This window comes from Manacus candei, unplaced genomic scaffold (assembly GCF_025592945.1).
Source record: "Manacus candei isolate 608988 ecotype Guabito, Panama unplaced genomic scaffold, ASM2559294v1 h1tg000008l, whole genome shotgun sequence".
Taxonomy (NCBI): Eukaryota; Metazoa; Chordata; class Aves; order Passeriformes; family Pipridae; genus Manacus; species Manacus candei.
In genome coordinates, this window is record NW_026138056.1 from 20333734 (window position 1) to 20360981 (window position 27248).

Here is a 27248-nt window from a genome sequence, read left to right on the forward strand (position 1 = left end):
AGTGCAGTAAACTGCATCTTCTGAAAGCAAACTTTTCTTTCCTTTTTACAACTCCAGAGTTGGATCATATCATCTGATAACAAAACAGAAGCTTCCATACTATTTTATTACACCTAGATGCCTAATTGCAGGTGCTCAAAACACTGAACAGGGAGAAATCAGATCTCAGACATGATTACAGAAATGTTACAGCTCACTTCTACTAAACAATTATTTGGAAAAAGGTAGTTAGGTAATAAGACGGTAGAAGATTACTGCAGTATAATTGTCTGGGCGAACATGATAAACAGTTCTGGGCTGCTCCAGCAGATGGAGCAGGGAATGTAACATTACCTTCTGCCCTGCTTTTCTTGCCTTTGCTTTTCTTCTGCTGATGCTTTTTCTTTCTTTTTTTCTTCCTTTCTATCTTCTTTTTTTTGTCATTTTCGTGACAAAAAAAAAATAAATAAAATTTGCTATCAGCCTTCCAATACGTAAATCGGGCTTACAGGAATACTGGAGAGGAACAAAGGAGAATGACCTTACTCTGGAGAAGGATAGGTTTGGATTAGATACGAGGAAAACATTCTTTACTGTGAGGGTGGTAAGACACTGGAACAGGTTGCCCAGAGAGGTTGTGGACTCCCCATCCCTGGAGGTTTTCAAGATCAGGCTGAATGGAGCTTTGAACCTAGTGGAAAGTATCTGTGCCCATGGTAGGGGGGATGGAATTAGATGATCTTCAAGGTCCTTTCCAGCCCAAACCATTTAATGATCATATGATTCATCTGCCTGAGTTGGGCACCCATTAGGTGTAGCAATTAATTTATGTCCCCTCCTTCATCATATTCACAATTCACTTTATGTCTCCACTGAGAATCTAAGGAGAATTCAGGTGTTGGAAGGCCCCTATACATCCAAGTCCAAGTCAGCAGTAGCAAATGGCATGAGACAATAGGAGTGGATATGTAAAATTGAATGGTGCTGAAGACTTGATGTCCGCTCTTTTTTTTTTTTTCTTGTCTTCACACTGTCTCTCTGGCCCAATGGACTGAATGTCACCAGGAGAACAGATTAGATGTCCTCCTGTATTGCAAAAGTTTACATTTATCTAAAATCAAAAAAGGTACTTTGTGAAGTCCTAGTCTGCCTCACCAAATGCAAACCAAAGCATTGTAAGAGGGGACATTTGGAAGGTTTGCTTTGCCATTCTGATCGAAACTAAAATTCTAAAATATGTAAGCCCAAGTTTATTTCTGAAAACATACAGAAGACCTTTCCTCTGTCTACATATACATCCAAGTAAGATACATTGTATGTGTCTTTCTGGACATCTGAATTTCATGACTGTCACAGAAAAAATATAATGCTGGCCAAGCAAGTCAAAAACAAAGGCTCCAAATCAGCAGAGGCTCAACCACCACCAAGAAAGCACCAAATGCTTTCACAGATACCTTGGCTGTTGGTTTAGCAGGCATCTTAAATGGAGACCAAAGGACAGTATAAAAGAAGGGTTGTTTTGCTGTTCTCCCATCCAAGCCACCCATCTAGATGAAATAAATCCAGTTTTAGCTTCAACAGACTGGAAGATAGCTGCAAGGCTTTGGCAATGTAATAGGAGAATGTACAGTCTTGGATGGTCAGTTAGTAACTAGGCAGGCAAGTTAGAAAATATTAAAAATAGCCAGTGACACCAGTACCTATTCTGTGAAAAGGATGGCACCTTCAGAGCCACTCTGTTGTTTACAGCTATTTCCATCTTCTCTGTGCAAGTGCTGCTGTCTTTCTAGTCCTGCAGCCTGTGCAGCTTCAGCAAAACTCACATCAGGTTGCTGGGGGGTTGGTTATGTGTTCCTTTTGCTACTGAAGTGATCACCCTGTGCAGTGGCATCCTCCATCACTCCAGTATGAAAGGAAATAAAAAGGTCCATCACCTTACTGGCAGGATGCCATTCTGGCTGTGAACCACCTTGGCACCTGTAGTCACAGTAGGGACTCTTTCTTCCAGCTATGGCCACTGCAGATCTAAGGGGAGGCAGAAGCCAACAGGTAACCAGCAGTTGGAAACCACCAGTGACTTCCCTCGGTGAGTCCCCAAGTGTCTGTTGTGGCCACTTGGGGACTGGAGAAGTCTCCAGATCCTTAGGGGAAATGGAGAAGTTGGATTAACAATGGAGCTAGCTGGAAAGGATCTGTAGCCTGAAGATGAATACTGGGGGTTATCACTACTGCTTTCCTCATAGAGTTTTGCTGTGGTTTCAGAATCCTTTCACTTTTCTCTTAGATCTATACATGAACACAGGGATCATTCTCCAAGAGCACCCCTGGTGGATTGCTGCTAGCCTATTGCCTAGGTATGGGAAATTTTGCCAAGAACAGCTATATATAAATATGTCTTTTAATGTAGATCTGAGGTTCACTGGACTGTGCAAAATGCAAAGAATTAGATGAAGTGTGGGGCACACAGCTATGCGACTGAGCTACATTTTACTCTTCCAAGGGAAAGTACACATCCTTCTACTCCTAGATTTACTGAAATATTATTTTTTCCTATCTCTATGTTTTATTTTTTATAATACAATATTTATTGGATGATAGAGGTGAAGAACTGAAGAGTGAGTACCTTTCTATATTGCAGCAGAAGTCTGCCAGTCATCGCTTCAATTCTTTTCTGCAATACATTCCTCTTCATGATCATATTTCTATGCAGCCAAAGTATTTTTCTTTTTTTTTTTTCTTTTTTGGCAAAAGGGAATGGTGGTAGTGAATAAAGTCTTCATTATGCAGAAGAAAGGAAAAATAAGGCATAGTAGTGTAACAAACATAATATGAAACCAACTTCAAAGTGTGAGGCTGCTCAACTGTCCAGATTAGATTAAAAAGAGATGAATATGGGACTACATAAACAAGCTGTCCAAAGCACAACCTACTGCCTTTAAATGTGAATCAGCCTTCTGGCCTGAGATAATTGAATTGCCACTCAATGCAGATAGCTAATTTGAAACAATATCTCTCTGTGCAGATGTTTAACAAGTAATATTGATTCTCCATTACCAGAATTGCTGTAATATTGGATTTTACCCATTTCCTTTTATATATTTTTATATTATTTTTTAACCTAAATAGGCATAGATCAGAGATATACCTCTTGCAGCTTTGCTTTGCAGTTGAAAAGACAAACTACAAGTAGAAAGACAAAAATGAAAACAGAAATGTACAAAAAAACCATGGTAACGTAGGAAGAAAAAAACTGATGAATGAGGGATGACAAGTAGACGTTTCAGAGTACAGGAGGTGAGAAAGATTAAGACAAAACAAAAGGTAAAAGACAGAAGCATTTAGACAGCTGGAATGTTTACGAATGGGGACAAATTATTGCTTTTCTTAACAGACAAACATTGGTGCTCCAGTAGCTATATGGCTCAAGACTGATCTCAGAAGTGAAACAGGTTTGGTGTGGTCAGAAATGCAGTGGCAGACTTCCAAAAACCACTCCTGATCTATGGCAAACCACTCCTGATTTGCCTTGCTGAGTCAGTGTGGAGACAGCTCCCCAGAAAAGTAAGGGCACTCTGCCAACACCAACACATGCCTTTGGATGAGTTGCCTTCTGATCACCCACAGTAATTCAAGTTCCCATGACAGTCTGCCCCAAAGTTTTTGGCTTGGTCTAAAGACTTACAGTAGTCACAGACATAAAAGGGAAATTCTAATTATAACTGTGGTTATTCGTGACTGAGGAATGATCTGGCATGGAGGGCAAGGAGGGGTTAAATTGGTTGGAAGCAGGAATGCCAGAGACAGAACAGATCCCTTCCAAGGGAGTGAAGCTTCCCTTGGTGAGTAGGTAAGAAATAGTCTCAGCTTTGTCTTGCAGCCATCCTGGGGGACCCAAGCTCAGGGACTAGCTCTGGGCAGCAGAGCTGGTTGAGAGATGGACCCACAGCCATGCTGAGGTGCCCCATGCAAATACTCTTGGAATGGTGCTGGTGCAAGTATATAAGGAATCTGCTTGTGACACATCTTTGAAGATTCCATGTAGAACTGCATATTGAGGTGGGACTCTGCCCAATGCATTAAATTAATTAACTTATTATTTATATTTAATCATAAAGGTCTGTTTAATTCACTTCTAGGGTACCATAAAAATTCTCCAACAGATGCCACTAGCGAGCCTTGGTGAAGCGGTTGACGTTGCTGTTGGCCTTAGCTCTCCTTCTTCTCTTCTGCCAGAGGTTACAGCCCCAGTAGCCAGGGCAATAAAAGTGCCCACTGCTGTCACACCACCTCATCCCAAAGGCTGGTGTCTGCTCAAATGTATCCTTGGTGGCATCTAAAGACAAAGAGCCAGGCTACCACTGAGGCATCAGAGCTCATGATTCCCCATGCTGTGCTGGTCACAAACATTTGTGCCCTGTGTTTGCAAAGTGTGAAGGAGAAGTCACCAGGGTGTCCGCCCCATCTGTACCAACTGACTGGCAGCGATCATGATGTTTGCTGGACAATCCCAGTGGAGTTTCTTTGGCAGTGGTTCTCTAGTCTGCCTTAGTTCTTTCTTCATTTTCACATTCAGATGACTCCAGTGTATTATTTTGATCCAGTAAAGGCAAAAAACAGAGGTATGCTCTGCTGGTTTATTTTATTTACATATATGTAAGATCTTGCACCTGGGACGGGGCAATCCCAAGCACAAAAACAAGCTGGGCAGAGAAAGGACTGAGAGCAGCCCTGAGGAGAAGGATTTGGGCGTGTTGGTCACAACATGAAGCTCAACATGACCCAGCAATGTGCGTTTGCAGCCCAGAAAGCCAGCTGTGTCCTGGGCTGTATCAACAGAAGTGTGGCCAGCAGGTCGAGGGAGGTGATTCTTTCCCTCTGCAAGACCCCCACCTGGAGTACTGCAATCAGACTTGGGGTGTCCAGCATAAGAAAGATGTGGACCCACTGCAGCAAGTCCAGAGGAGAGCCACAAAAATGATCAGAGGATTGGAGCACCTCTCCTATGAAAACAGGCTGAGAGCTGAGGTTGCTCAGCGTGGAGAAGAGCAACCCCTTCTTCTTCGAGAAGACGTTAGAGCAGCCTTTCAGTAACTAAAGGGGGCCTACAAGAGAACAGGTGAGGGACTTTTTACAAGGGCATGTAGTGACAGGACAAGAGGCAATGGCTGCAAAATGAAAAGAGGAGAAATTTTGATTAGATATGAGGAAGAAATTCTTTACTGTGAGGGTAGTGAGGCAGTAGAATAGTTAATCAGAGAAGATATGGATACCCCATCACTGAAAACATTCAAGGCCAGGTTGGATGGAGCTTTGAGAAACCCGGCCTAGTGGAAAGTGTCCCTGTCCATTGCAGGGGTTTGGAATGATATGATCTTTAAGGTCTCTTCCTATGCAGATCATTCCGTGATTCTGATTTTCAGGGTAGAGGGATCTGTCTGTAGTTCTTTAATCTGGCTTCATGATTCATCTAGACCACAGAATGTCACCTAAATCAGAGACCACAACCTGAACTAGACTGTATCCAACATGAAATGGATTAAATGTTGATTTAGAGATACCAGGACAAAGGAAAAAACATTGAATCCCTGCGGAAACAATTAAACAGAAAAAAATATGGCTACTGTGAAATACAGATCTTATTTCTGCTATGCCTACCTAGTCTTTATGATATGAGGGCAAAGAATATAGATCCTTAAACACTGAAATGTACATCAGAGATAGGAAAGAGCTGTTCGGGTTATTTAAGTTCTTCCCAGCAAAATATCTCTTGTGGATCAGGCACAGGAAGAGCACAGTCACTCCCTCCTCCTCGCCTGTAAAGAGCTCATATCCACTCCTTCCTTGGCTCTCTTTTCTGTCTCCTCTCTCCTAGGACTGACTCAGGGTCTTACATGAAGGAGTGTGTTTTCTGCAGGGCCTCTGCTTCACCTGTTATAAAGGTTTGAAGGTGTCTGATGACTGAGGAGGAGAGAAGAATGTCTTACTGCTCACACCCTGGACTGTCAGGCTATGAAGTTGGGTGCTGTTCTCACCTCTACCACAGAGCTCTCCTGAAGTGACAAATAAGTCCTCTTGCCAGGCTCTCCACAAGTGGTTCCTGTGTTTTGCTCATTTTCCATTTGCCTCACAGAGGCTCTAGGTCTAATCTGCAGAAATGCTGGGCACACACAACATTGAGTGAAGTCAGGAAGGTGGTGATGTAACAAAATATCTACTGTATTCTCACAAACATGAGACAAAATTTTGTAGAACTGAGAGCTCAGAATAACGTGTTATGCGCATATTCAACTTAAGTGCCTGAATTCCCTGTCTGTATCCCAGGAATTATGATAGAAAATAAATGAACAATTGTTTGCACAGTACTCAGACGTTAGGGTGTTACTTAGAAAAGATGGTGAAAACATTAGTATTTCCATCTTTAGAGTGGAGTTTGAATAGTAGACAGGAAATTAGGCATGAAACTGCCAACTGAACACTGGAAAATCATACACTCAGTAAGCACCATCCATCCTGTGGGCTGAGGAGGGTACGATGAAAGTAATATGTTATAATGCATTTAAAAGGCAAGATCAAAACAAAATATGAACAGAGAATCAGAACCAAAGTGACCCAGCAGTTTCTAATATTGAGTACTTTACTGGGGCAAAGCTTCTGGAATTTAATTTCTTCTGCATGATAGGATTTTATGCTGAAATTCTTGTTTCTATACGTAAACTCCAAAAATTCTTTTTCACAAAGTCTAGAGGCATATCAGCACAGCTCAGTGCAATGCAGTACCACAGTTACTTAAGCTGGTTTGGGGTGGGTTTATTCTAGAAATACAAACAACACGTCAAGATGCTCCTTGCACCTGGCCTAGGGCAGGACCCATTAACTCCTTCATAACTACCCCACATATGGAACTACTTTAATAAAATTATTCTGTTTCCATTGCTGACAGGGTGCTATCTTACACAATTTGTACATGTTTTGAGTGACCATTGATAATGTCTCATTGTTGAATGGGTGGAGAGCTTCCTAATAAACAAAAGCACAACCTGTTTCCAGCTTCAAAAGAGAAATGCGAATTTTTGGGTAACAACCATTTATTAAGAATTTCGCAATAGCTGAGACTGATAGCAATCAGTAGGTGGTTTCTATTATTCTTTGAAAGCTGGCACTAGACCAGTAAAAAATCCCCAAACAGTACACTGACAATGGAAAATTATCATACTATTGCCCTTGGATATTCTAATTTCAACAAGCAAAATCTGATAACTTGGCCATTTGTTCCACTTCTTTCAAACAATAGATGCCCTTAACCTGGACTTTGCTTGTTCTTAGATTACATATCTATAATAGTGCACACACAGTATGCCCAAAAAGTAATAGACTATATGGAACCAAGTGTTTAGGCTAGGACATCATCATAAAGAAAATGAACATCCATCACAGTCTTGAGGGTAAAATCAGGGAGGGTGCCTCGACAGTGCAGGTCTGACATCCACTGACAAAGGCTGCTACCTGGATAATAGTGAGTTGTCTTCAGAGACCAAGACAAGAGATAAAGTAATGCAGAAAACAGCAAATAATGACCTAGTTTTCTGGAGAGAAGAAAGGTCTTTGCAATGAGAAGAGCATGCAACATCAAATCAAAACATTGCCCTTCAGTTATCTGTGCTGGCACGCAGCAGAATTGCACTACCTGGAAAACTATCAATCACACATCTTCAATTTCCATGCCTCATGTACCGTACAGTACTCTCGATTCTCCAGGGTGAGTACAGGGCTTCACCACACCGAGCTCATTGCAGGATGAAGGGCAATGAGCAGACTCTTGGTGTGAGCATACAGTTTTAAACCTTTAACTGCACTTATGTTAAAAAAGGCTTTTGGCTGTGTAGAAAATTTAGCACTTCAAAAGCAGTAATCATCTATCATTATTAAACCAGAGCTAGATTCCCTCCCTCCCTCCTGGCCCAGAAGACACGTAACACAGGATTTTTGTGAACTTATACCCTAAGCCCAAAATTTCACTTCATATATATTTAATGATCTGTAGTTGCATGACTCAGTAGCTGTGAGTTCAGGCACTGGCATACAAGAAAGTTTCAGGTCTGGCTGATCGTTGGATATAGACACAGGAGCCTTCTTAGCAGCCAGAGTTGCTGATCCTCCGTATTCAGCACTGCTGTGGCTGCTACCCCAATCCTGTGCACTCCTGTGGTGCTCACCAAAGATGCTGGCGACTGGAGAGGTCCAAGAACTGGAAAATATACATTGCAACAAAATCTCTGTTTATGATTGTGCAGGCAGTTCTAATGATGAAACAGCCTGTTAGTGCTAGAATGAAGGGAATCAACCTTTCCTCTCTTTTCCATTTCTCCTCCCTCCTCCTCCTCCTTTCTCCTGTTTCCAGCTACACACTCCCTTGAGCTGGCTCATGCTGGTGCTTGAGAGATCTTTTTGTTGCTAGTTTGGTTCACTAATTAGCAGAAAAACATTAATGTTTTTTGGTGGATTTCATTTCTGCTGGGGCAATGAGTTAAGTACTCCCTCAGAAGAGCTCAACAGCTGCTGGGACTGGCTGAGGACAGCAGAAAGAGACTGAGGTGGGAGCAGACCTCCTTTCTAGGTGCTGGAGGACTGCTAAACTCGTCTACTAAACACTGGTTTCTTAGGTGAAGAGAAGCTCTAAGGCACTCAGCACATTTAATTATCTATATGATGAACAAGATTTGACAACAGGTAAAGAATCGTAATGAAGAAGGATTTTAAAGACTGAAAATTGATGCTAGAGAAGTTCATGCTTTAAATAAGGCAAACGGGGAATAATTATGGTAATTGACTTATGAAAGCCTTTTTCCAAGCTTGTTTTGGGATTTCCCTGTTGCTGGTACAATTTACATCATGGTTTCTCCAGGGGAGAGGAGGACAGCATGGCTTCTGACAGATACCCACGAAAGAAGGCCCAGACAGGTGCTGGACCACAGGACACTGCCCCCGGCTCTGGCATGTCACAGCTTGCCTGGACAGCACATCCATGCCTGGACAGCAGACACAAAAAACAAAGCTGATTCGAGGTGATTAGTGGAGCATGCCTTATTATAGGAGAAACCCCCCCCCCCAAAAAAAAAAAAAAAAAAAAAAAAAAAAAAAAAAAAAAACCAAAACAAAAATCCAAAGCAAAACCCCAAACCAAACCAAAAAAGTTGGAAAATGAGCAGAAAATTATACTTTTTCCTCCACGAAGACAACAGCTGTGAACCAATAACAGCAAATGATTGAGGCAAAGGCAGTAGAAAAAGAAAGCAAGCCAGGGGTAAGTCTCAGACAAAGAGGCTCAGGAGGTACCTCATTGCTCGCTACAGCTGCCTGAAAGGAGGGGTGGGGGGGTGGAGGTCGGTCTCTTCTGCCGTGCCTGCAGTGAGAGGACTAGGGGAGATGGCCTGAGACAGATTCAGATTAAGTATTAGAAAAATTTTTTTAACTGTTACGGTGTTCAGGCGTTGGAATAGGTTGCCCAGGGAGGTGGTCGAGTCGCCATCCCCGGAGGCATTCAAGAGGCGCCTGGATCTGGCGCTGCGTGATGCGGTTTAGGGGTTACAGAGGTAGTGCTGGGTGGGCGGTTGGACTTGATGATCTTAAAGGTCTCCTCCAACTTTGATGATTCTGTGATTCTAAACGAAACAAGCGGCCAGAGGAGAGCGAGGCCGTCTCCACCCCTCTCTCGCCCCTCGGCCCCGGAGCCCAGCGGACAGTCCCGGCCGCGGGCCCGGAGCATGCGCGGGGCCGGTCCCACGTCGCCGCCGCCCCCGCCCCGCTCACCGCTGCGCTGCCGGGATTTTCGGAGCCGGTGCCGCCGCCCCTCTCCGCGCTCAGGGCTCCGACCAGCGGCAACCACCGACCCCCCGGACCGCAGGTAAAGGAGGGCGGAGACCGGCGGGGGGGGGGGTCCCGTCCCCGCGGCCCTTTGTGCGGCGGCCGGTCCTCAGGGGTGGGCGGGGGGCTGCGGGCCGGGCATGGCGGAGCGGGGAGGGGGCGGCCGGTGCCGGGCGGCTCTGCTGGCGAGGGCCGTGTTGGCCCCCGCGGGGCCGCGTCGTGCTCCTGCGGGGCCGCCGCTCCCTGCAGCCGGCCGGGGGCGGGGGGAAAGGCTCCTGCCGGCCCGAGGGGCTCCTCCGCCCGCAGACAGGGAAAACGGCGAGTGAATAAGCCCCCGCGTCCCTCCGCGGTCTGGGGGCGTCTTCTGACCTCCCGTTCGGGCTCCGGGGTCGTTGCAGAGAGTAGGCTCGGAGGAGGCTCGGACATTTGTAGTAACTGCTCTTCAGACGGGCTGGATGGTGCTGCAGGGGTGGGGTGGATACGCCGTGCCTTTTCGGGCAGGCGGGCCCAGCTTCGGATCTGAAATGGAGGCAGCAGGTTTCGGAGGTGAGTGGATAATGAGGACAATTGCTTCGAGGCTAATTAGATATGTATCAGGAGGGAAATACCGAGTTATTAGTGGAGAACGTGTCTTACAAAACAGTTCCTCGGTTCCTGATGTCTCAGCCTGACCTCCAGGAGGTGTTGTCCTGCATCTGCTTTAAAGACGAATTCTGGGGCTCTTAAGCTTCTAAAGTGTGGAAAGGGGAACCAGTGTTCAATATAGGTGCCGACATTGTGGCCTGCTGTAATCTCTCCACGGGCCACAGGCGGAAAGCACTCGGGGTAGCGCTTTTTGTTTTGGTTTGATTTTTCCCCTTCCCCAGTATTGGCTGGAGGTGCTTTCAGAGACAGCGGACACTACAGGCTGGCCAGGTTGGAGTTCAGCAGGATCCTGTGTTGTTTGTGTTCAGCTCCATGCTTTCCGACCGGGAGAATGTGTCGGGGAGCCCGTCTTCTCCCAGCCACGCCACAGAGAGCAGTTCGGGATCACTCCCACCCTCAAGACTTCCTGCTGGCAGGCTCAGGGTGTCACGAGTGACGCGTTTCACAGGTCTCCGACCAGTGGCCCGGCACTTCCCTTTGGCAAACAGGATCTTCTTAGTGGGAAGTGCTGGCACTGGCAGTCAGTCTTTCCAGCCAAGGGTACTGAGAAGTGGGGAGAGGTCTTTTAATTCCAGGTTTTGCAGGTCACTAGCTGGGTTATGGCAGCCCCTCTTGCCCCCACGCTCTTCCTTTGGCTTTCACTTTTACTTTCCTAAACACTTGTGCTCCTCACAATACATGGACGTATGGAAATGGTCGAGGAAGACGATTCTGATGTTGTAGATTTTTGAAAGAAAAGGAGGTTGTACTGACTCACCTTTTGTGGTCATTGCCTAAAACTGTTACAGCGCCTGCTGAAACTCGTGTTTATAACTGTGCACAGCTCCACAGAAGCCATGGGCAAGTTCTTCCTGCAGTTACTGGTGGTCCCTACCACTGGCAATTGTTATTTAAAAATCTTATTTGAAACCAAGTGCACTATTTTTTTTTGGCTCTTGCATTACCTGACGAGAGGTATTTGTGTTACAACTGCTACTGCAGAAATTGAAAATACCGTATGCAAAGTTTTGAGCTCACTGAATGCATTTACAATGGTGGCAGTTATTCTCTCTAATTGGAAAACCAAAGCCACCAACTGGTGGGATTATGATGAAGGAACTAGCCCAGTAGATCCTTGGTGACAGACACTTGGGTTTGTGAGCCCTTGACTGGGGAGGGGATTGTCAAGTGGCGGGATAAGCTGCTGGAGTGTCATCATATGTGATCTGAGAATTAATATATGTTTAGCTTTGCTAGTGCTTTTCTACAGAAAGAACTTTGATCCTCCCTATAAACTAGAGGAATGTTGAAGTTGCGTGTCTGTGACAAATGTAACCAGTAATTGCGTGCAGAGTGAGACTGGTCTGTGGAGAAGAACTAAAGCTGGCCAGGGTGTACCATGGAAGTTGGTCACTGGGACAGGGGACCCAGCACTCCTTGTGCTGTTCTCTACTGCTGTGTGGATGCTGGAGATCACCAACTGCAAAGTGCTGCTGTTGTGTCCCTGATTGCCCTGCCACGGGGTGACTTCTTTGGGAACACACTGTCCTTGGCCTGCCCTCTTTTCCTGCCTGCTGCTGGGGGTGTGCTGGCTTTGAATGTGTGCCAGTGCTTGGGCCAGCACCTGAATCTATGAGAGCTGCTGTAGCACAGAAGATGTCGAGTCTGAGTGGTGTTTGCAGCGGAATGCAGCATTCAGGCACAGCTTTCCTGACCACAGGGTTTACTGGGCTTGGGCTTACGTTTGCTGTTACTCATTTGGGATGAGCAAAAGCACTTGGTTGTTTGAGGTCAATGCTGGATTAAAACAGAACTTTAAACGGGCTTTAAATGTGTATGTTTAGTTTATAAAGCTTCCAGGCTTTAACTGTATTTGGTTTAGTTGCATCAGTTAGTCAAAAATGTCAGTGGCAATTAATTATTACAATATAATGGTCCACATGTTCACAGTTTAGATTTCTGTCACATTTAGGGCATGCTTTTTTTAAGTTTTAATTGTAGTTTGAGATGATACTGGAGCTGTTGGACACTCTGCTGAACATGCATAAAAGCTGTTGATGAGCTTAGTGTAATATGAAGAGATGTCCTTTGTGTTACTGCAATATCACATTAGGCATCTCTGTGTGTGGTGTTCATTTAGAAATCAACTTAATATCTGCACTTAGAGAAGCAGTAGCTCAAGGATTTATGCAGCGGTCACTTTTAGTCTGGAATTTTTGCTAAATTGCTGCATGAATAAGGACCTCTGTTCTTTGGATGAGAAAATGAATCCCCAAACCAAAAGCTTTTAATAAATCTTCCTCATTAACTGTGTTCTCAGTGCCTTCTATAACTTGCAAAACTGTACCACATTTTGTTGTTTTCGGTTTCTATCCCTCTCTACCCCCCTTATTGAAATGTTCCCATATACTGTTGTGGAGTGTTTTATTATGGTTTTCAGAAGTTCAGCTGATCTCAGGGAGAGTGTGAAAGAGCTTTGGAAAAATGGAATTTCCTGAAGCCTCAGGTGACAAGCTCTAACAGAGCTGGATGTCAGTGTGGTGCCTTAGAAAATCATGTGAAGTGGTTTATCTTTTTTGGTTTTGCTTGGGTTTCTCTTCCCCTTGGTTTTGTTGTAGTAATTCCTGATAAGTTGTCACAAGGCTCTCCCAGCATTACATGAGAGCCAGCCTGGAGTCTCTGTGTTTTGAAACTCACCACTGACTCAATCTTCCTGGTTTATGGTCTCTTGCTGTAATTACTCTGTTGCAAATGGACATAGGAAGCCAGTTAGTGGCTTCTCGCTGGATCTCATGGTGTAACCCCAGCCAGCAACTAAGGGCCACACAGCTGCTTGCTGGATCCCCCTGCCCCAGCAGGATGGAGGGAGAGAATTAGAAGAGTAAAAGAGTGAACCCATGGGTTATGTAAAGATAGTTTAATGGAACAGAAAAGGAAGGAAAAAAAAATAGTAACAGAGTTGGAATATATAAAATGAGTGATGCACATTGCCCCTGCTCACCACTCGCTGACCAATGCCCAGCCAGTTCACAAGCAGTGGCCTTTGGCCCTGTTTCTTCCCCACTTTATCTATGAGCATGATGCCATATGGCATGGAATATCCCTTTGGCCAGTTTGGGCCAGCTGTCCTGGCTCTGTCTCCTCCCAGCTCTGTGCCCCTCCATCTTTCTCGCTGGCAGGGCATGAGAAGCTGAAAAGTCCTGGACTCAGTTGTGGCTAAATAGTGTTTACACTAAAACAGTCAGTGTGTTATCAACATTGTTCTCATCCTAAATCCAAAACACAGTACTGTACCAGCTACTGGGAAGAACATTATCTCTATTCCAACCTAAACCAGATCACTGGAATATCAGAACTGATGAAAGTGTTTAGATATTTTGGATAACAGAGGGAAAGCTTCTGCAGTTTTATATAAAATACTGCCCCAATTAGAAGGAGTGCGATTAGCTTTTTCCTCTTAACCCTCATTATTATTGCATCCTGGCCTCCTGAAGTCTGTCTTTGCAATGCTTCCTGTGAAGTGGTTTTCTCTGTATAGGCTTTCTCATTGTTGAGACTTAACTTTCACAGTCATAAGTACATTAAATAAAACCTATTACCCAAAGCCTGCTATTGATAACAGATTAAATGGGCAGTCGTAATGGAATTTATCTGCAGTGTCAGGTATCTTTAGTGCTGGCTTGCAAGTCACAGATCACTTATTTGGCACTTTGTCTGGTTTATTTTTCTTTTTTAAGTTTTTTTAAGTTGTAAACTCAGTAAATATCTGACAGCTAACCATGTTGTTTGTTTGCTTTCCCATTTGTTTTTTTTTCAGTCTTCCCTTTGCCTAGTGAGATTTCATCAAAATGTCTCTCTATCCTTCCCTAGAAGATCTGAAGGTGGACAAAGTTATTCAGGTATGGTGGACTTTAAAAAAGATGAGTTCTGATGATAGTAATATATCTGATGATATTTAATCTAGGTAAGGGGAGATGTATTGTGGTTGGGAACTTGTTTTACCATTGTACTGTAAAGGGGAAAGGCAAGCTCTTTACTTTGTAGCTTGATATAATGTCATTAATGCTTAATTTACTGCCTGGATATATTTATTTTTAAATTTTTATATATTCATTTATATTCATGTTGGGCAGTCTGCTGAACAAGCATAAATGCTGTGGATGACCTTCAATATGTTGATATGCTGGGGTTTTTTGAAGCATAGATACTTGGTCTTAAGTAGACAAACATAGTCTCTTCACATACTTCGGCTCTGATATGATGACTGAACTAATTAACTGTCTCACTCCCACTGTCCAAATCCGTGTCAGAAGGCTTTCTTGGTCATTTGAGCACCCCAAAAAAAAAGAAGCACTGGCTGTCTTAATGCTGTCTAGAATCACAGACTTGTCCACTGGCTATTTCTTGGTAGTAACCAGGTCTCTCAGGACATCCAAGATTATCACATTTGTGTAAAACCCTTTATGTATAAGAATATTGGTCGTTTTATTATTAGACATGATGAGGACTAAAAAAATACCTATGAAACAAAATGGTGGAAAGCATTTTAATGGATTAAAAACTCTATGAGAAATTTGACACGAATATATTTCACAAAAGGTTTCCTTGCTTTCTTCAATGTTTTACCTTTTCCTGAACTTAACTTGCACTCCCTCCCAGTTTAAGCAAAGGCGAGGAGTTATACTGAGTTTTAAGGTGACTACTACTTCTGTCTTTGCTGTTCTCATTGGGAAGCAGTCAAGCAAACTGCATAGAACAGCTTGTTAACTCTGCTGTGCTATCCCAAAGTGCAGTGCCTTGTCTCACCTGTGTTTGTATGTGTGGGGTGGGGCTTTTGAAGTTGTGGGTGCTATGTTGGGATTTCTCTTTGTTGTGTCCACCCACTCCATTCTTCTTATCTTACCAAAGTCCTTTATCTACAGTTAGGTAATGCTGAACTGAAAAATGAGTAGCCTGGAGCCAAGAATGTGCTTCTTTGTCCTTTTATTGACCAGCTGCTAGGGTTTATATATTACAATGGGAAATTGTAATAAATGTAATCAGTAAGCCATTCCATTTTCACTGATATGTTTCATAGAAACGAGCAGGGACATCTTCAACTTGATCAGAGCCCAGTCCAGTCTGACCTTGAATGTCTCCAGGGTTGGGGCATCTGTGACCTTTCTAGGCAGTCTGTTCCAGTGCTTCACCACCCTCATTTAAAAAAAACTTCTTTTTTATATCTAGTCTGAATCTACCCTCTTTTAGTTTAAAACCGTTACCCCTTGTCCTATCACAACAGGCCCTGCTAAAATGTCTGTCCCCATCTTTCCTATAAGCCCCCTTTAGGTACTGAAACTCTGCTATAAGGTCTCCCCAGAGCCTTCTTTTCTCCATGCTGAACAGCCCCAGCTCTCTCAGCCTTTTCTCACAGGAGAGGTGTTCTACCCCCCTCATCATTTCAGTGATTGTTTCCTCTGGACCTCTCCAACAGGTCTGTGTCTTTCCTGTGCTGGGGACCCCAGCACAGGACGCAGCATTCCAAATGGGGTCTCACAAGGACAGAGTAGAGGGGCAGAATCACCTCCCTTGATCTGCTGGCATCAAAGGCTAAATTATTTGCCTCTCCCAAGTAGTGCATTATAAAATGCTATCTCTTTAAAAACATCTCAGAGCATTATTAGAAGAAAAGCAGGCAGAGTACAGAAAGACAGTATCTGTATCCACAACAAGGAAGTGAGATTAAAATGACTGCAGGTTAAAACAAATGGACTTGTTACATTAAATATTATTCTAACCTGTTCTTTTTGTCCTCATTTGAGTTGGAGCCTATTCTTTTAAGTACATGTGATGTTACTAAATAATGAGTCATTCTTGCTGTGAGACGTTTTTCTGAAGACAACTTCCTGGAGTGTACAGAACTAAGAAGTCTTCTATTTTTATGCATTTCCTTAACATCATGAAGTAATTTGGCTGTCGTGTTGTGTTAGATGATTTATGTGTCCTGTTCAGCATGATGTTTCACTGTGCATTTAGTAATTTCTCCCCCACCTTTGACATTCAATCTCAGGAAAGTTATTGGGAGAGCTATTTCCATCACGCTTAACAGGCCTCTGTAAGGCAGTGTTTTTCACTAGTCACGATTACACAGGGCCAAAAAATAGTAGCTGAGGTACTGAGAAGGAAGGAAACTGGCTTACTTAAATAAGGTCTCTTATATTTGTGAGTCAGTCAGCAATGCAGAAATTAAGCTTTATGCGTTCGCTGTACTGGCAAGTGCTGTAGAAAAATCATCTTAGAAGGTCTACTTCTTTCAGAAGATATTAAACCAGTAACATTGGATTGTGTGGAACTTGACACTTGAAAGGGACTTCAGTAGATCTCACTAATAACATCCGTACATGGTGAAGAGGTAAAACTGCTGCTATCCAGATGAGAAAGTAATTGCAAAACACTCTGCCAAAGGTCATACCCTAAAACTTAACGTTATAAAGCTTTGTCAGCCAAGTTTAATGAGTCCTTTAAGGCTCTTTAACTTGCTTGATGACAAAAACAGAACAGGCTGATGGTAAAGCCTCTCTGCATTATAATTGTAGATTTGTTTCTGAGGAAGATATGAGTTCACCTACTGAAGAAGTTGTGATACTACTATAGCATGTTGTATTGAAGCTATTTATTTCAAATAAAAAGATTGACTTCAGCACTTCAAGATAAATAGTAACTAGCATGTACAAAAGAAAATTTTGAGTCTTCTGTCTGCATAATAAAGATTTTGTTTTTCTTGTACAAGATAACATATGTGAGTTTCTTTGCTTTTAGGCTCAGACTGCCTTTTCTTCAAATCCAGCTAATCCAGCAATCTTGTCTGAAGCTTCTGCTCCAATTCCTCATGATGGAGGTAAGCTCATGTACTGTATAGTATCCTAATGTTGTGGAAAGCGGTTACGAAGTACTGAAGTTAACAGTACAGTCAGAAATACCTATAAATATGTAACCCTGTTTACAAAGGGCAAGACCATGTCTTTTTGGAAATGCCAACACCCACCTTGGTAAGGTGCTATAAGAGTCAAAAAAACAGTGTTTGCTTATAAAAGGAAGTTGTGGCAAGCACTCACCCATCTCTTTTTGAAACCTTTTCCAAGTGAGCCTAACATAATAAGATTTGTTGTTGGTACCATTGAGCTCTTTTTAACTCTTACCTCAGACACCTTGTTGTCCTTATTTATCCACCTATATATTTGTAAGATTTAGAGGTCAGCATGTGTCTGAGTGTCATTCTTCTCCATATGAGCTTGCTTAGGGACAGACAAACACAAATCTCTGTCAAAAGAGAAGTGCCCAGGAAAGTGGCGCTAAGTCTTGTCCTGCAATCAGTATAAAGCTTCCAGCAGATTTTGGAATCAACTGTCTGGTGGGGAATCCATCAGATCTAAAGCTGAATGACTTGTACCCATTTATTCTTCTTTTCTCCCATGCACATGTACATCCATGAAGGTGCACAGGTATGTTTGAGGTCAGAACTCTGGATTAGTAAGTTACCCTTGATCTGAAAGGCCTAAAGCCTCTGACCAGCAGCAGTGCTGGAATGGCTGTCAAGAATACTGGTGGACCAGATATTAAAACTTGGTGGATATAACTTTGTCCCCAGTTCTCTGGGCGCTTGTGTGTCTAAGATGACTTTAGGGCAGGAGTTTGGATAGCTCACCAGATAGGATCTACCAGAGGCAACTTTCTGGAATAGATACTGGCCTAACCTCACCAGACCAGATTTGATTTTGCTTCAGCAGTCCCTTCTTGGCAGCGTCCTTTCTGCTGTCTAGAGTTTGAATTCTCATGTAGTTATTTGGCCAGCAGACACAAAACCATAATTTTGACATCAGCCTGTGTGAGAATTGCTCAGAAACTGTTTGTGGCTGTAGAGTCATTAATCGTTCAATATATCCCAAATGAAGGGAGACGTACATCATCTATAGGATGTGCCAAACCCCCCTGGAAATTCCTCTGTCCTGGCAGAGACAGGAGACTTTACAACATCAAGAGCTTTTGGATATGTTCTGCTATTTGGAGCTCTCTCTGTTTTAAATGAGAATGTAATATAGCCAGTAAAGATGCATCATATGTTGTGGTCTTTAATGGAGAACAAAACAGAAAAATTGGGTAGCTGCAGAAATTTTGTGCAGTGTTGTGTGTAATCCTATGTGCTTGAAAAAGTAAGCAAAAGTAGAAAATTCATTCATGAAAAGCTTATTAATCAATATTGCTGAAACTGCGATTTAAGAGATTAGTCCAGAGATATGGTCAGAGAGCTCCCATGGGAAGCAGTGTATTGAAGAGAAAAAAAGTGTTGTTTGAACTGGCGTTCACCTTGCAGTAACCCTTGTTCCTTCCCAGAAAATTTGACCATTGCTGGTCAAATAGTTTATAATAGCTGTTTTTATACATATACCCATAAATGAACCCTAGAAACCTAAGCTTTGTGTACTGGGGAGGCTGTTTGCTTCTGAAGTCATCCTTTGCACCACCTCTCTGTCCAAGCAGCCTTTTCTGTCCCCACTGATTCAGTAAGAACGTTGTGTGGACTCAAGTGTTCTCATAACTGCCACTTGTTAAATGGCACCAGTTAATGATCTGTGGAATGTCAAGAGCAATATCAGTCTTATTTCTGGACTTGTTCAACTCAAGGTCTGACAAGTCTGTCAGTTCAACTTACTTTCCTTCCACTCCCTGCATCTCACTCCTCTTGAGTATGGCAGGATATTTTAAGGGCTGTGTGTGGTTTTTCTTGTTGAGAGGCATGTCTAAAGCCCCTTCATTTTGAAGCTGTGAGAAAATGACAGCTACTTTGTTATGGAGATTCAGAGCAGCCTGTAGAGCTGACCTTACAACCAGGAGACTTCTGTAGAAACCCTCCCATGCCTGGGATCTGGAGTATCCTTGGCATGGATGCCTCTTGCAAGTGCTGTTTTGAACTTGGTGGAAAGTCTGTGTGTGTTCTTCAACGCACCTGGTTTGGGGGTAGGAGGGAGAGTAGTTTCCCACTAATTGCCCAAAAGCTCTGAAGGGTAAGCATGTCGTCATGGACTGAGCACAGTGTTGGTTTTGGAACCTGTCACCTCATGTCTTATGTTGTTTGTGCTGTAAAGAATGAACGGAGTAACTGAAACTGAAACTTCACTGTAAACTCTTTATCTCAGAAGTGCTACTTTTTTTGGTTGTTCTTCTAAACCAGTCTTGATTGAATTGAGTTTTCTGTCATAATTTTCCAATTAAATAATTAAAATAGCACAAGATTTGTTGAAGTAATTTACACATAAAAGCAGTAACTGCTCTTTCTGTTAAACCAACATGTATTGATTTATTATTGTTTTGTTTTTCTTCTATAGGCTTATACCCCAGATTGTATCCAGAACTCTCTCAGTATATGGGCCTGAGCCTCAGTGAGGAAGAGGTGCAGAGAAACTTACCAGTGGCAGCAGTTGCTCAGCCACAGGGTGTAGGTACCAGTCAAGCATGTTTTAGAAAGCAAAAGTATAAAGACTAAATATGTATCTAGCATTCTAAAGAGCAGACTGTTATTTGTCTTAAGTACCATACTTGACTGAGTGGTGAATTGTTGTAAGTAACAGTGCCTATTTTAATCTGGTCTTAAACTGAGCTTTATGTTTCCAGTGCTGGGAGGGGGTGGGGGAGAGCTGGTGTTGTGATTTAATTTGTGTACTGTTTTTTGTAAATATTACTTCATATAAACTGACATATAGCTATTTTTGAAAGTTGAAACTAAGTTGTCTGGCTGTTTTGTTTTAATCAGCAACTGGTAACAAGACCTTCTACTAATTACATGGTAGCTCCAGTGACTGGAAATGATATTGGAATTCGCAGAGCAGAAATTAAGCAAGGCATCCGTGAAGCAATTCTGTGTAAAGATCAAGATGGCAAAATTGGGCTTCGCCTAAAGTCTGTTGACAATGTAAGTGTAGAAGCTTGCTTTTGCCTCTAGAGATCTTCTTGCTGAACTAATTTAGTAGAGAAGTTAATGTATGGTCACAAAATTGTCTTCTGTATAGTGCTTTCCATTAGCAGAATTTTAGTCCTTCATTAGATCCGTAACTAGATTTCCAGCTGTCTGGACTCGGATCTGAATTTACTGTGGCAATTTAGTGACATATGTTTTATAACACCTGAAAATTACTTGTAATATTTATTTTCTGCTTTAGAACATGCATACCTGCTGTGATACTTTTTAGAAGTTCAGGACTTCTTGTCTCTGTGGAAATACTGGGCAGTACTTAATGTTCAGCAGAATGCAGAGAACTGCCCACGGCTTAGAAGTATTTCCTCTTCTAGAGAAGGTCCTTAAACATGGTCTGAAGCTTCTGTTTCAGGATCTTTTGATTCTCAACATGGAAAATGCTACTCTGTTTGTGTTTTCTTAGATGTGTTTTGTTTTGGGTTTTTGGTTTGTTTTTTTTTTAACATGGCAAGGCCATTTAATCTGAATGTTTTAAAAAAATTAAACTGACTGTAGCATATAGAGTTAAAATGCTTCTTGTAGTCCTGCTAACGCAGCAAATGGGGTTTTCTCAGGGTAGCATGGGGTGGTGTTGGGGTTTTTTTTAACACCACTTCTCCCCAGAACTATTATTTATACTTTGCTTTGATACGCTTTACTTGGTTTGTTGGGGTACTTTGACTAGAAATAGTCTTGTTTTTTTACCTGAGGTAGTAACAAGTCGTAGTTGATTAAAAAGTTGAAAGCTAACGGGGTTGTGAAAGAAGGAGAAATTTGCTATGTTGTTTCTAGCAGTGCTCATCTATTTCTCCAGCTATATACAGACTCCAGTGTCTGGCAAGGGAAATATTAGTTAAATGCAGCTCAGATATGCAAATTTACCACCAGTTTGTGGTGGTCCAGTTGTTCAGATTTCCTGTTAAAACAGGAAAGTATTTACCCCTTCGCGTAAGAATTCAATTCAATTAGCTCTTTTTTTTTTGTTTGTTTAGAGATCTAGACAGAACAGATTTGTTCATTTTCAAACTTTATTCTAGCATTAATTATCTGTCAGACTTTTAAACACATCTCTAAACAGACTGATATTTCAAAAATGCTCCTTAATAATAATTAGCAAGTCCTTCTGTCTGTTTGGCTGGTATTGCATAGAGAATGGGAAACTTTAAAGGGCTGTGTGCTCTGTCACTGGTCTTCATCTTTAAGGAAGAACTTCTCTCCTCTTTTTTTTTTTCTCTTTTGCAGGGTATATTTGTCCAGTTAGTTCAGGCAAACTCTCCAGCATCCCTTGCTGGTCTGCGGTTTGGGGACCAAGTTCTGCAGATCAACGGTGAAAACTGTGCAGGATGGAGTTCTGATAAAGCACATAAAGTTCTGAAACAGGCTTCTGCAGAAAGGATTTCAATGATCATTCGGGACAGGTAAAGCTAGCTGCAGATACGGATTGTCATTATCCGTCTCGGAGTAATTCTGTGGGGCTTGGGTCTCCCCTTGCTTTAGCAGGACTGCAGGCATAAAAAAATCTGTTTGTCTATGTACTTAGCAGTAAAGATCCTCAGAAATGTTCCCTTTTGTGGGGAACAATCAAAGTGGTTCTTAACTTGTAAACTTCCTGAGTATGATGAGGCATAATGTTTTTCCAAGATAAACTAGTGAGTGGTAACACAGGTTAAACTTAAACCCTGAATTGAAGACTTCTGTGCTTTTTTAACAATACAACTCAACTTTCGCTTATACTAAATGAAACAAGAGTACCAAAATATTTGCTGTATTAAGGGACAAATTTACATTTTATTTAGCATGGTAGTTTTCTTGTGAACTCGGCTTACATATGACTTAATGCCAGTTTTACTAACAGTGTGCTTGATGAACCCATACAGATTTTCAATTGTATTAAATGACAGGCTTGTAGATAGTTGTATGTAGTAACAACAGGTCAGATTCAATTTAAGGTCTGTAGGCTGCAAGAAGACAGATGATGCTTGATATGAGGTATATGTCTCAAAGCCTTTTCCAGGTTTATTCTTGCTTAAGAACCAAATTTGATCCAGTGGAGGGCAGCTACTTCTACCATGTATTGAATCAAAATACTCTGGTGATAGATTCCCTGCTGTGCCTACCACTTCTGTGCCCAACTCCCCACCCCCTTCCTATATTTACTGCTTTTTTAAGACACAGTTTAAAGGCTTATTGTCTGTAAAGCAGTAGAAATGTTGTTGGGGAAACCTTATGCTCCAGAATCTCGTGGTCTGCCTACAGTTGTTAAAACTACCTGTGTTATTTTATCTATCTTATAACATTTGTAGAGAAAACTTAGTTTTTAATGGACATTTGTGTGTGTTTGTTTGTGGTGGTGGGTGGGTGGATGTTGTATGGGATCTTTGCATTATTAATCCAGATGGTACAGAATGTCTGTAGAACAGGGAAAACATGTAAGGTTTATAAACAAGTATATATCGATATAACAATATTAACAAAATAAAGTTAAACCCAACTATTTTTCATTATAGTTGATGTATGAGTCAGAGTACAATTACTTTTTAAGTCAAAGATGCTAAAATAGCATGTGGTTCCTTTTGTGGTTTAGTAGACTGAAAGCATTGTTTTGTATTTTAAATTTCTTTTTAGACCTTTTGAACGCATTATTACTATGCATAAGGACAGCTCAGGGCATGTTGGCTTCATATTCAAGAATGGAAAAATAACCTCAATAGTGAAAGACAGTTCTGCTGCGAGAAATGGACTTCTTACAGAGCACAACATCTGTGAAATTAATGGCCAGAATGTAATTGGATTGAAGGTAAAATATGTGGAGAACTGGGAGCTTTTTAGGTGCATATAGTATCTGTGTTTTGGAGAGGGAAAAGGTTTGTAATATATTGTTTAATGTTCATAAAAAATAAGATAGTCAGTCAGTCATGAGAGGTAACTTGATTGGAGAGAGATACAAGTTTTGAGGCTTCTTTGCAGTTTTGTATTGGTAGGCAGTGCAACTCATTCCTTCTCTCTGCCTCTACCTGGTGAGGCTGACCTTCAGTTTTTATCTGTAGTCTAACTTTGCTGGCTAAACTAAGAATAAGCTTCCTCCTGCCAGCCTGCCTCACATTTTAGCAGGAATTCTGTGTAGGATGTCTGTATCCCTTCTCTAGTCAGTTCATGTGAGATACTTAGCATCAAATATCTATGAAGTGGCATTGCAGGTTCAGTGATTTGTCCTGAAGGTTAAATATTCCAAGCAAGTAGTTGTGGGTCCCGTAAGTTGCATGAAATGTGTCTAGAAAAAGCTCTTGAACTGCTGCTTTTATTGGTCAGCTCAAGTTGTGGTGCTCATATAACTTTTTGTTTAATAACAGGACCCCCAGGTTGCAGACATCTTGGCAACAGCTGGAAATGTAGTGACCATTACTGTCATGCCTTCCAGTATTTATGAGTATATAATAAAGAGGTAGGTAATAAAAAGCAGCCGTGGTGTTAATTATAATCAAGGTGACAGTGACTATAAAATGAACTCACTAAGCTCTAATTACAAACTTTGCATGAAGACTGGAGGAGGGGGTAGGGGGGAGTCTGAAAACTTATTTAATCTGATGTTTTGCTCAAACTGTATGTCTTGTTTCTGTTTTTAACCTATTCATATGTTAGTGATGATCCTTTGCCTTTTCCTGTCTGGAAAAACCCTTTCTAAACATATTTTGACTAAGCTTGAATTTGTGAGAACTTTCAAGTATGTGGATACCACAAGTATTTGTTACCTTGTAACTAAAATATTGTTTCTAGTGCAACAAATTCTGGTGACGTAAACATGATTCTTGGCAGGATATAGTTGGGCTTTTTCTAATCCTTTGGCAACAGTGGCTTTCTACAGCTAAATCTGTCCTGCAAAAATATGTTTTTGAAGTTGCTCGAAATTAATAATGCTTCAGGTATAATTGAGTCTTTTTTCCTGTTTGGTTGGTTGGTTTTTTAACCCCCTTGGCTCTTTCTACAAGGCAGTTTTCATTCTAACAGCCACCTTTCCCCTTCCCCTCCTTCCCTTGTGCTTGGGATAGTACTCTGCACACATGCCCATATCCCAAAAGATATTGACAGTATAGCTCAGGTACTAATAGAAATGTTGAGTGGGCTTCTCTTTCTTCTGTGTGTGCACTTTGGTGCAGCTTTCTGTAGCAACATATTTGTTCTCAAAAACAGTGGAGTAAAAGTCCAGCTTTTAATTTGTATTAAAGGGCTAGGAATGATAAAGATACAGGGAGCAGAAGCATTAGTGTTCTTCTGCAGTTGTCTTACAAAACTGAATGCCTTTTCCTTTTATTTAGGATGGCAACTAGCATCATGAAAAGCCTGATGGATCACTCTGTTCCTGAAGTCTAAACTTGCACCATGGATGTGTGTGTACATATATATAATGATGATTCCACTAAACTTGGGCTATTATACTCAGTGATCTTTCTTCTGCACATGAGCCTTTCTGGGGGCTGAGAGAAGATATGCTGCATCAAGCATTTGCATCTATAATGGCTGGGAATGTTACCGTTCAACATATCTCATTTATTCACACACTGTAAAACTCGTAGCCTTACATGCTTGACAAATGTGAAATTCCAGTTGTGTTATGACTTCTTTTCCTAGGTCTCTTATTTAGCTTACTATTACTATAAGCCATTGCAACTAAAGGAACCAGGTGTCACTTGCAAAGCTACGTGTTGTTACCCAGGACAATGCTGCGCTTTGTATGTTGAAGACAAATGAGTATTTTTACTGCTTTTTGTTTGCAAAAGTAGATTTGAAATAGAGTATTAGAAGTATGGCTAGTACTAGTTAATTTTTTGTTCTAGTAAATACTGTTTACACAAGAATGCCAGCTAAGCTGAATATAGCTCAAGGCATCAGTCAGTAAGTAAGCGTAATTAAAGTAGTGTACAGATACTCAAATCTTTTTATCACTTGTTATACAAATTGTAACTAATATGCTTATCTCTCGCCTTAACCATGTTCTTTTAAGGATTCAGACATAACCAAATAAATGACTGAAACTTTAGATCCTGTGTGTGTGTGCATACTTAAGATGAGTTAAGACAGGCTTGTTTTATTGAGGTCAGTTGCAGGCAACAATGAAGACAGGAAATACAGTGTAAAATATCTAAGTAAGCTCACTGCCTGTGACATTGAAATGTTTTAGAAGGATAGCTCTGGGATACTTTAAACAAGATGTGCTTAATGGAAGAAATTCTTCACTGTGGGGGTGGTGAGGCACTGGAACAGGCTGCCCAGGGAAGTTGTGGATGCCCCATCCTGAAAGTGTTCAAGGCCAGGCTGGATGGGGCTCTGAACAACCTGATCTAGTGAAAGGTGTCCCTGCCCCTGGCAGAGGGGCTAGAATGAGATGATCTTTAAGGCCCCTTACAACACAAGCCAGCTACAAGACATGCTAATTGTAGAGTTGGAATTTAATTTGAAAACTGTTTGCAGCTTGCTGGGTCTGGCTGTGAGGGAGTTAACTGTTGTTGTAGCAGCTGGTGTGGTGCTGTGTTTGAGGCTTGTGACCAGGGCAGGGATGATAACACACCAGTGTGTTTGCTGTTGCTGAGCTGTACTTGAACTGTGTCAAGGCCTTTCCTGCTTCTCACTCTGTCCCCTGCCCCCAGTAAGCAGGCTTAGGGAGTCAGGAGGCTGAGAGGAAGCACAGCTGGCCCAAACTGAGCAAGGGAAAATCCCACACCCTTTGACATTATGCTCAGCAATAATTTTGGGGAGAATCTTTCCAAAGCAGTTGTTGCTTGGAGACTGGGCATGAGTCTGCTGGTGGGATCTGGGGAGTGATTACCTTTGCATCAATTTTTTATTTTTTTTTCCCTTCACTTAGTAAACCATCTCTTGCAATCCACAAGTTTTCCTAGCTTTTGCCCTTCTGATTCTCTTGCCCATCCTGCTGTGGGCAGGGTGAGGGGGGAAACTCTGTAGTGGCTCAGCTGCTGGTTGGGGTCAAGCCACCACAACAGGTCATAGGCATATTCAGCTGAAACTTTAAAGTTCAGTGATCTGAAGTTAAATACCAGTTGTAGTGATTTTTCTTTTTTCTTTTTTTTTTTTCTCCCTGTTATGTTCCAGGTTTCAGCTATGAAATTTAGGATTACTGAACTTTGGTCTCCCTCATAGTGGGCAGTAGCCCAAAGCATCGAACTTCAGTTTAGTATAGGTATTATTTGTTCTAAGATGGATTTGGGGAATCACTTCAACTGTTCATTCAGAACTGATCTGGATCCAGATTTGGTCTGGGAAGGGTGGTATCTTAATTATTTACTTGCTTGTCCATTTAAGGGAGATAATACTTCAAAAGATGTTTATAAGAGATCACATCAAGAAGAAGGGAAACAGTTCAGAGATTGGCAGTCTGCAATAAAAGGAGTCTCATCTGCCAGTCCCTTATTAGCATGTGTAGCTAATTGCAGCTTTTCCAGTTTGTAGGAAAAGCAGTGATGGGGGAAGGCTTAGGGTTGTGGATCTGAGCCAGAGACCTGCTCTTTCTGGGATAACTGAAGTTTAGCAGTGGAAGCTCAACTCTGCCTGTCACGAAAAGCCTTATTGTGTAGATTCCTGTTTCTCAAATTATTTTCTCAGTTATGGTAACCAAGAGAAAACCATCACAACACCACTTCAGGCTTTAGTGGTGATCAAATTCATCCTGGGAGTAATTTTAATTGGACTGTTTGGTTACTAAATTATGTGTCTCTGGAACCACTTTGGCAAGTATGCACTGGCAGTAATTGCTGACTTCATCTAACATAGGTATAATTCAGGC

At 42.0% G+C, this 27248-nt stretch overlaps 2 protein-coding genes across 2 annotated transcripts; one reads left to right on the forward strand and one right to left on the reverse strand.

Annotated features, from left to right (window-relative positions):
• Positions 1-9602: 9602 nt before the first annotated feature.
• Positions 9603-13543, reverse strand: LOC127465460 (translation initiation factor IF-2-like). Its single transcript, XM_051775977.1, has 4 exons — positions 13466-13543; positions 10477-10740; positions 9682-10359; positions 9603-9638 (listed from the first exon to the last, which is right to left on the reverse strand). Exons 1-4 carry the CDS (start codon positions 13541-13543, stop codon positions 9603-9605), a joined length of 1056 nt encoding a protein of 351 aa, XP_051631937.1.
• Positions 9744-25487, forward strand: SDCBP (syndecan binding protein). Its single transcript, XM_051772226.1, has 9 exons — positions 9744-9880; positions 14282-14363; positions 17263-17341; positions 19827-19936; positions 20252-20410; positions 21695-21870; positions 23078-23249; positions 23803-23894; positions 24766-25487. Exons 2-9 carry the CDS (start codon positions 14313-14315, stop codon positions 24818-24820), a joined length of 894 nt encoding a protein of 297 aa, XP_051628186.1. The 5' UTR covers positions 9744-9880; positions 14282-14312; the 3' UTR covers positions 24821-25487.
• The last annotated feature ends 1761 nt before the right edge of the window (positions 25488-27248 follow it).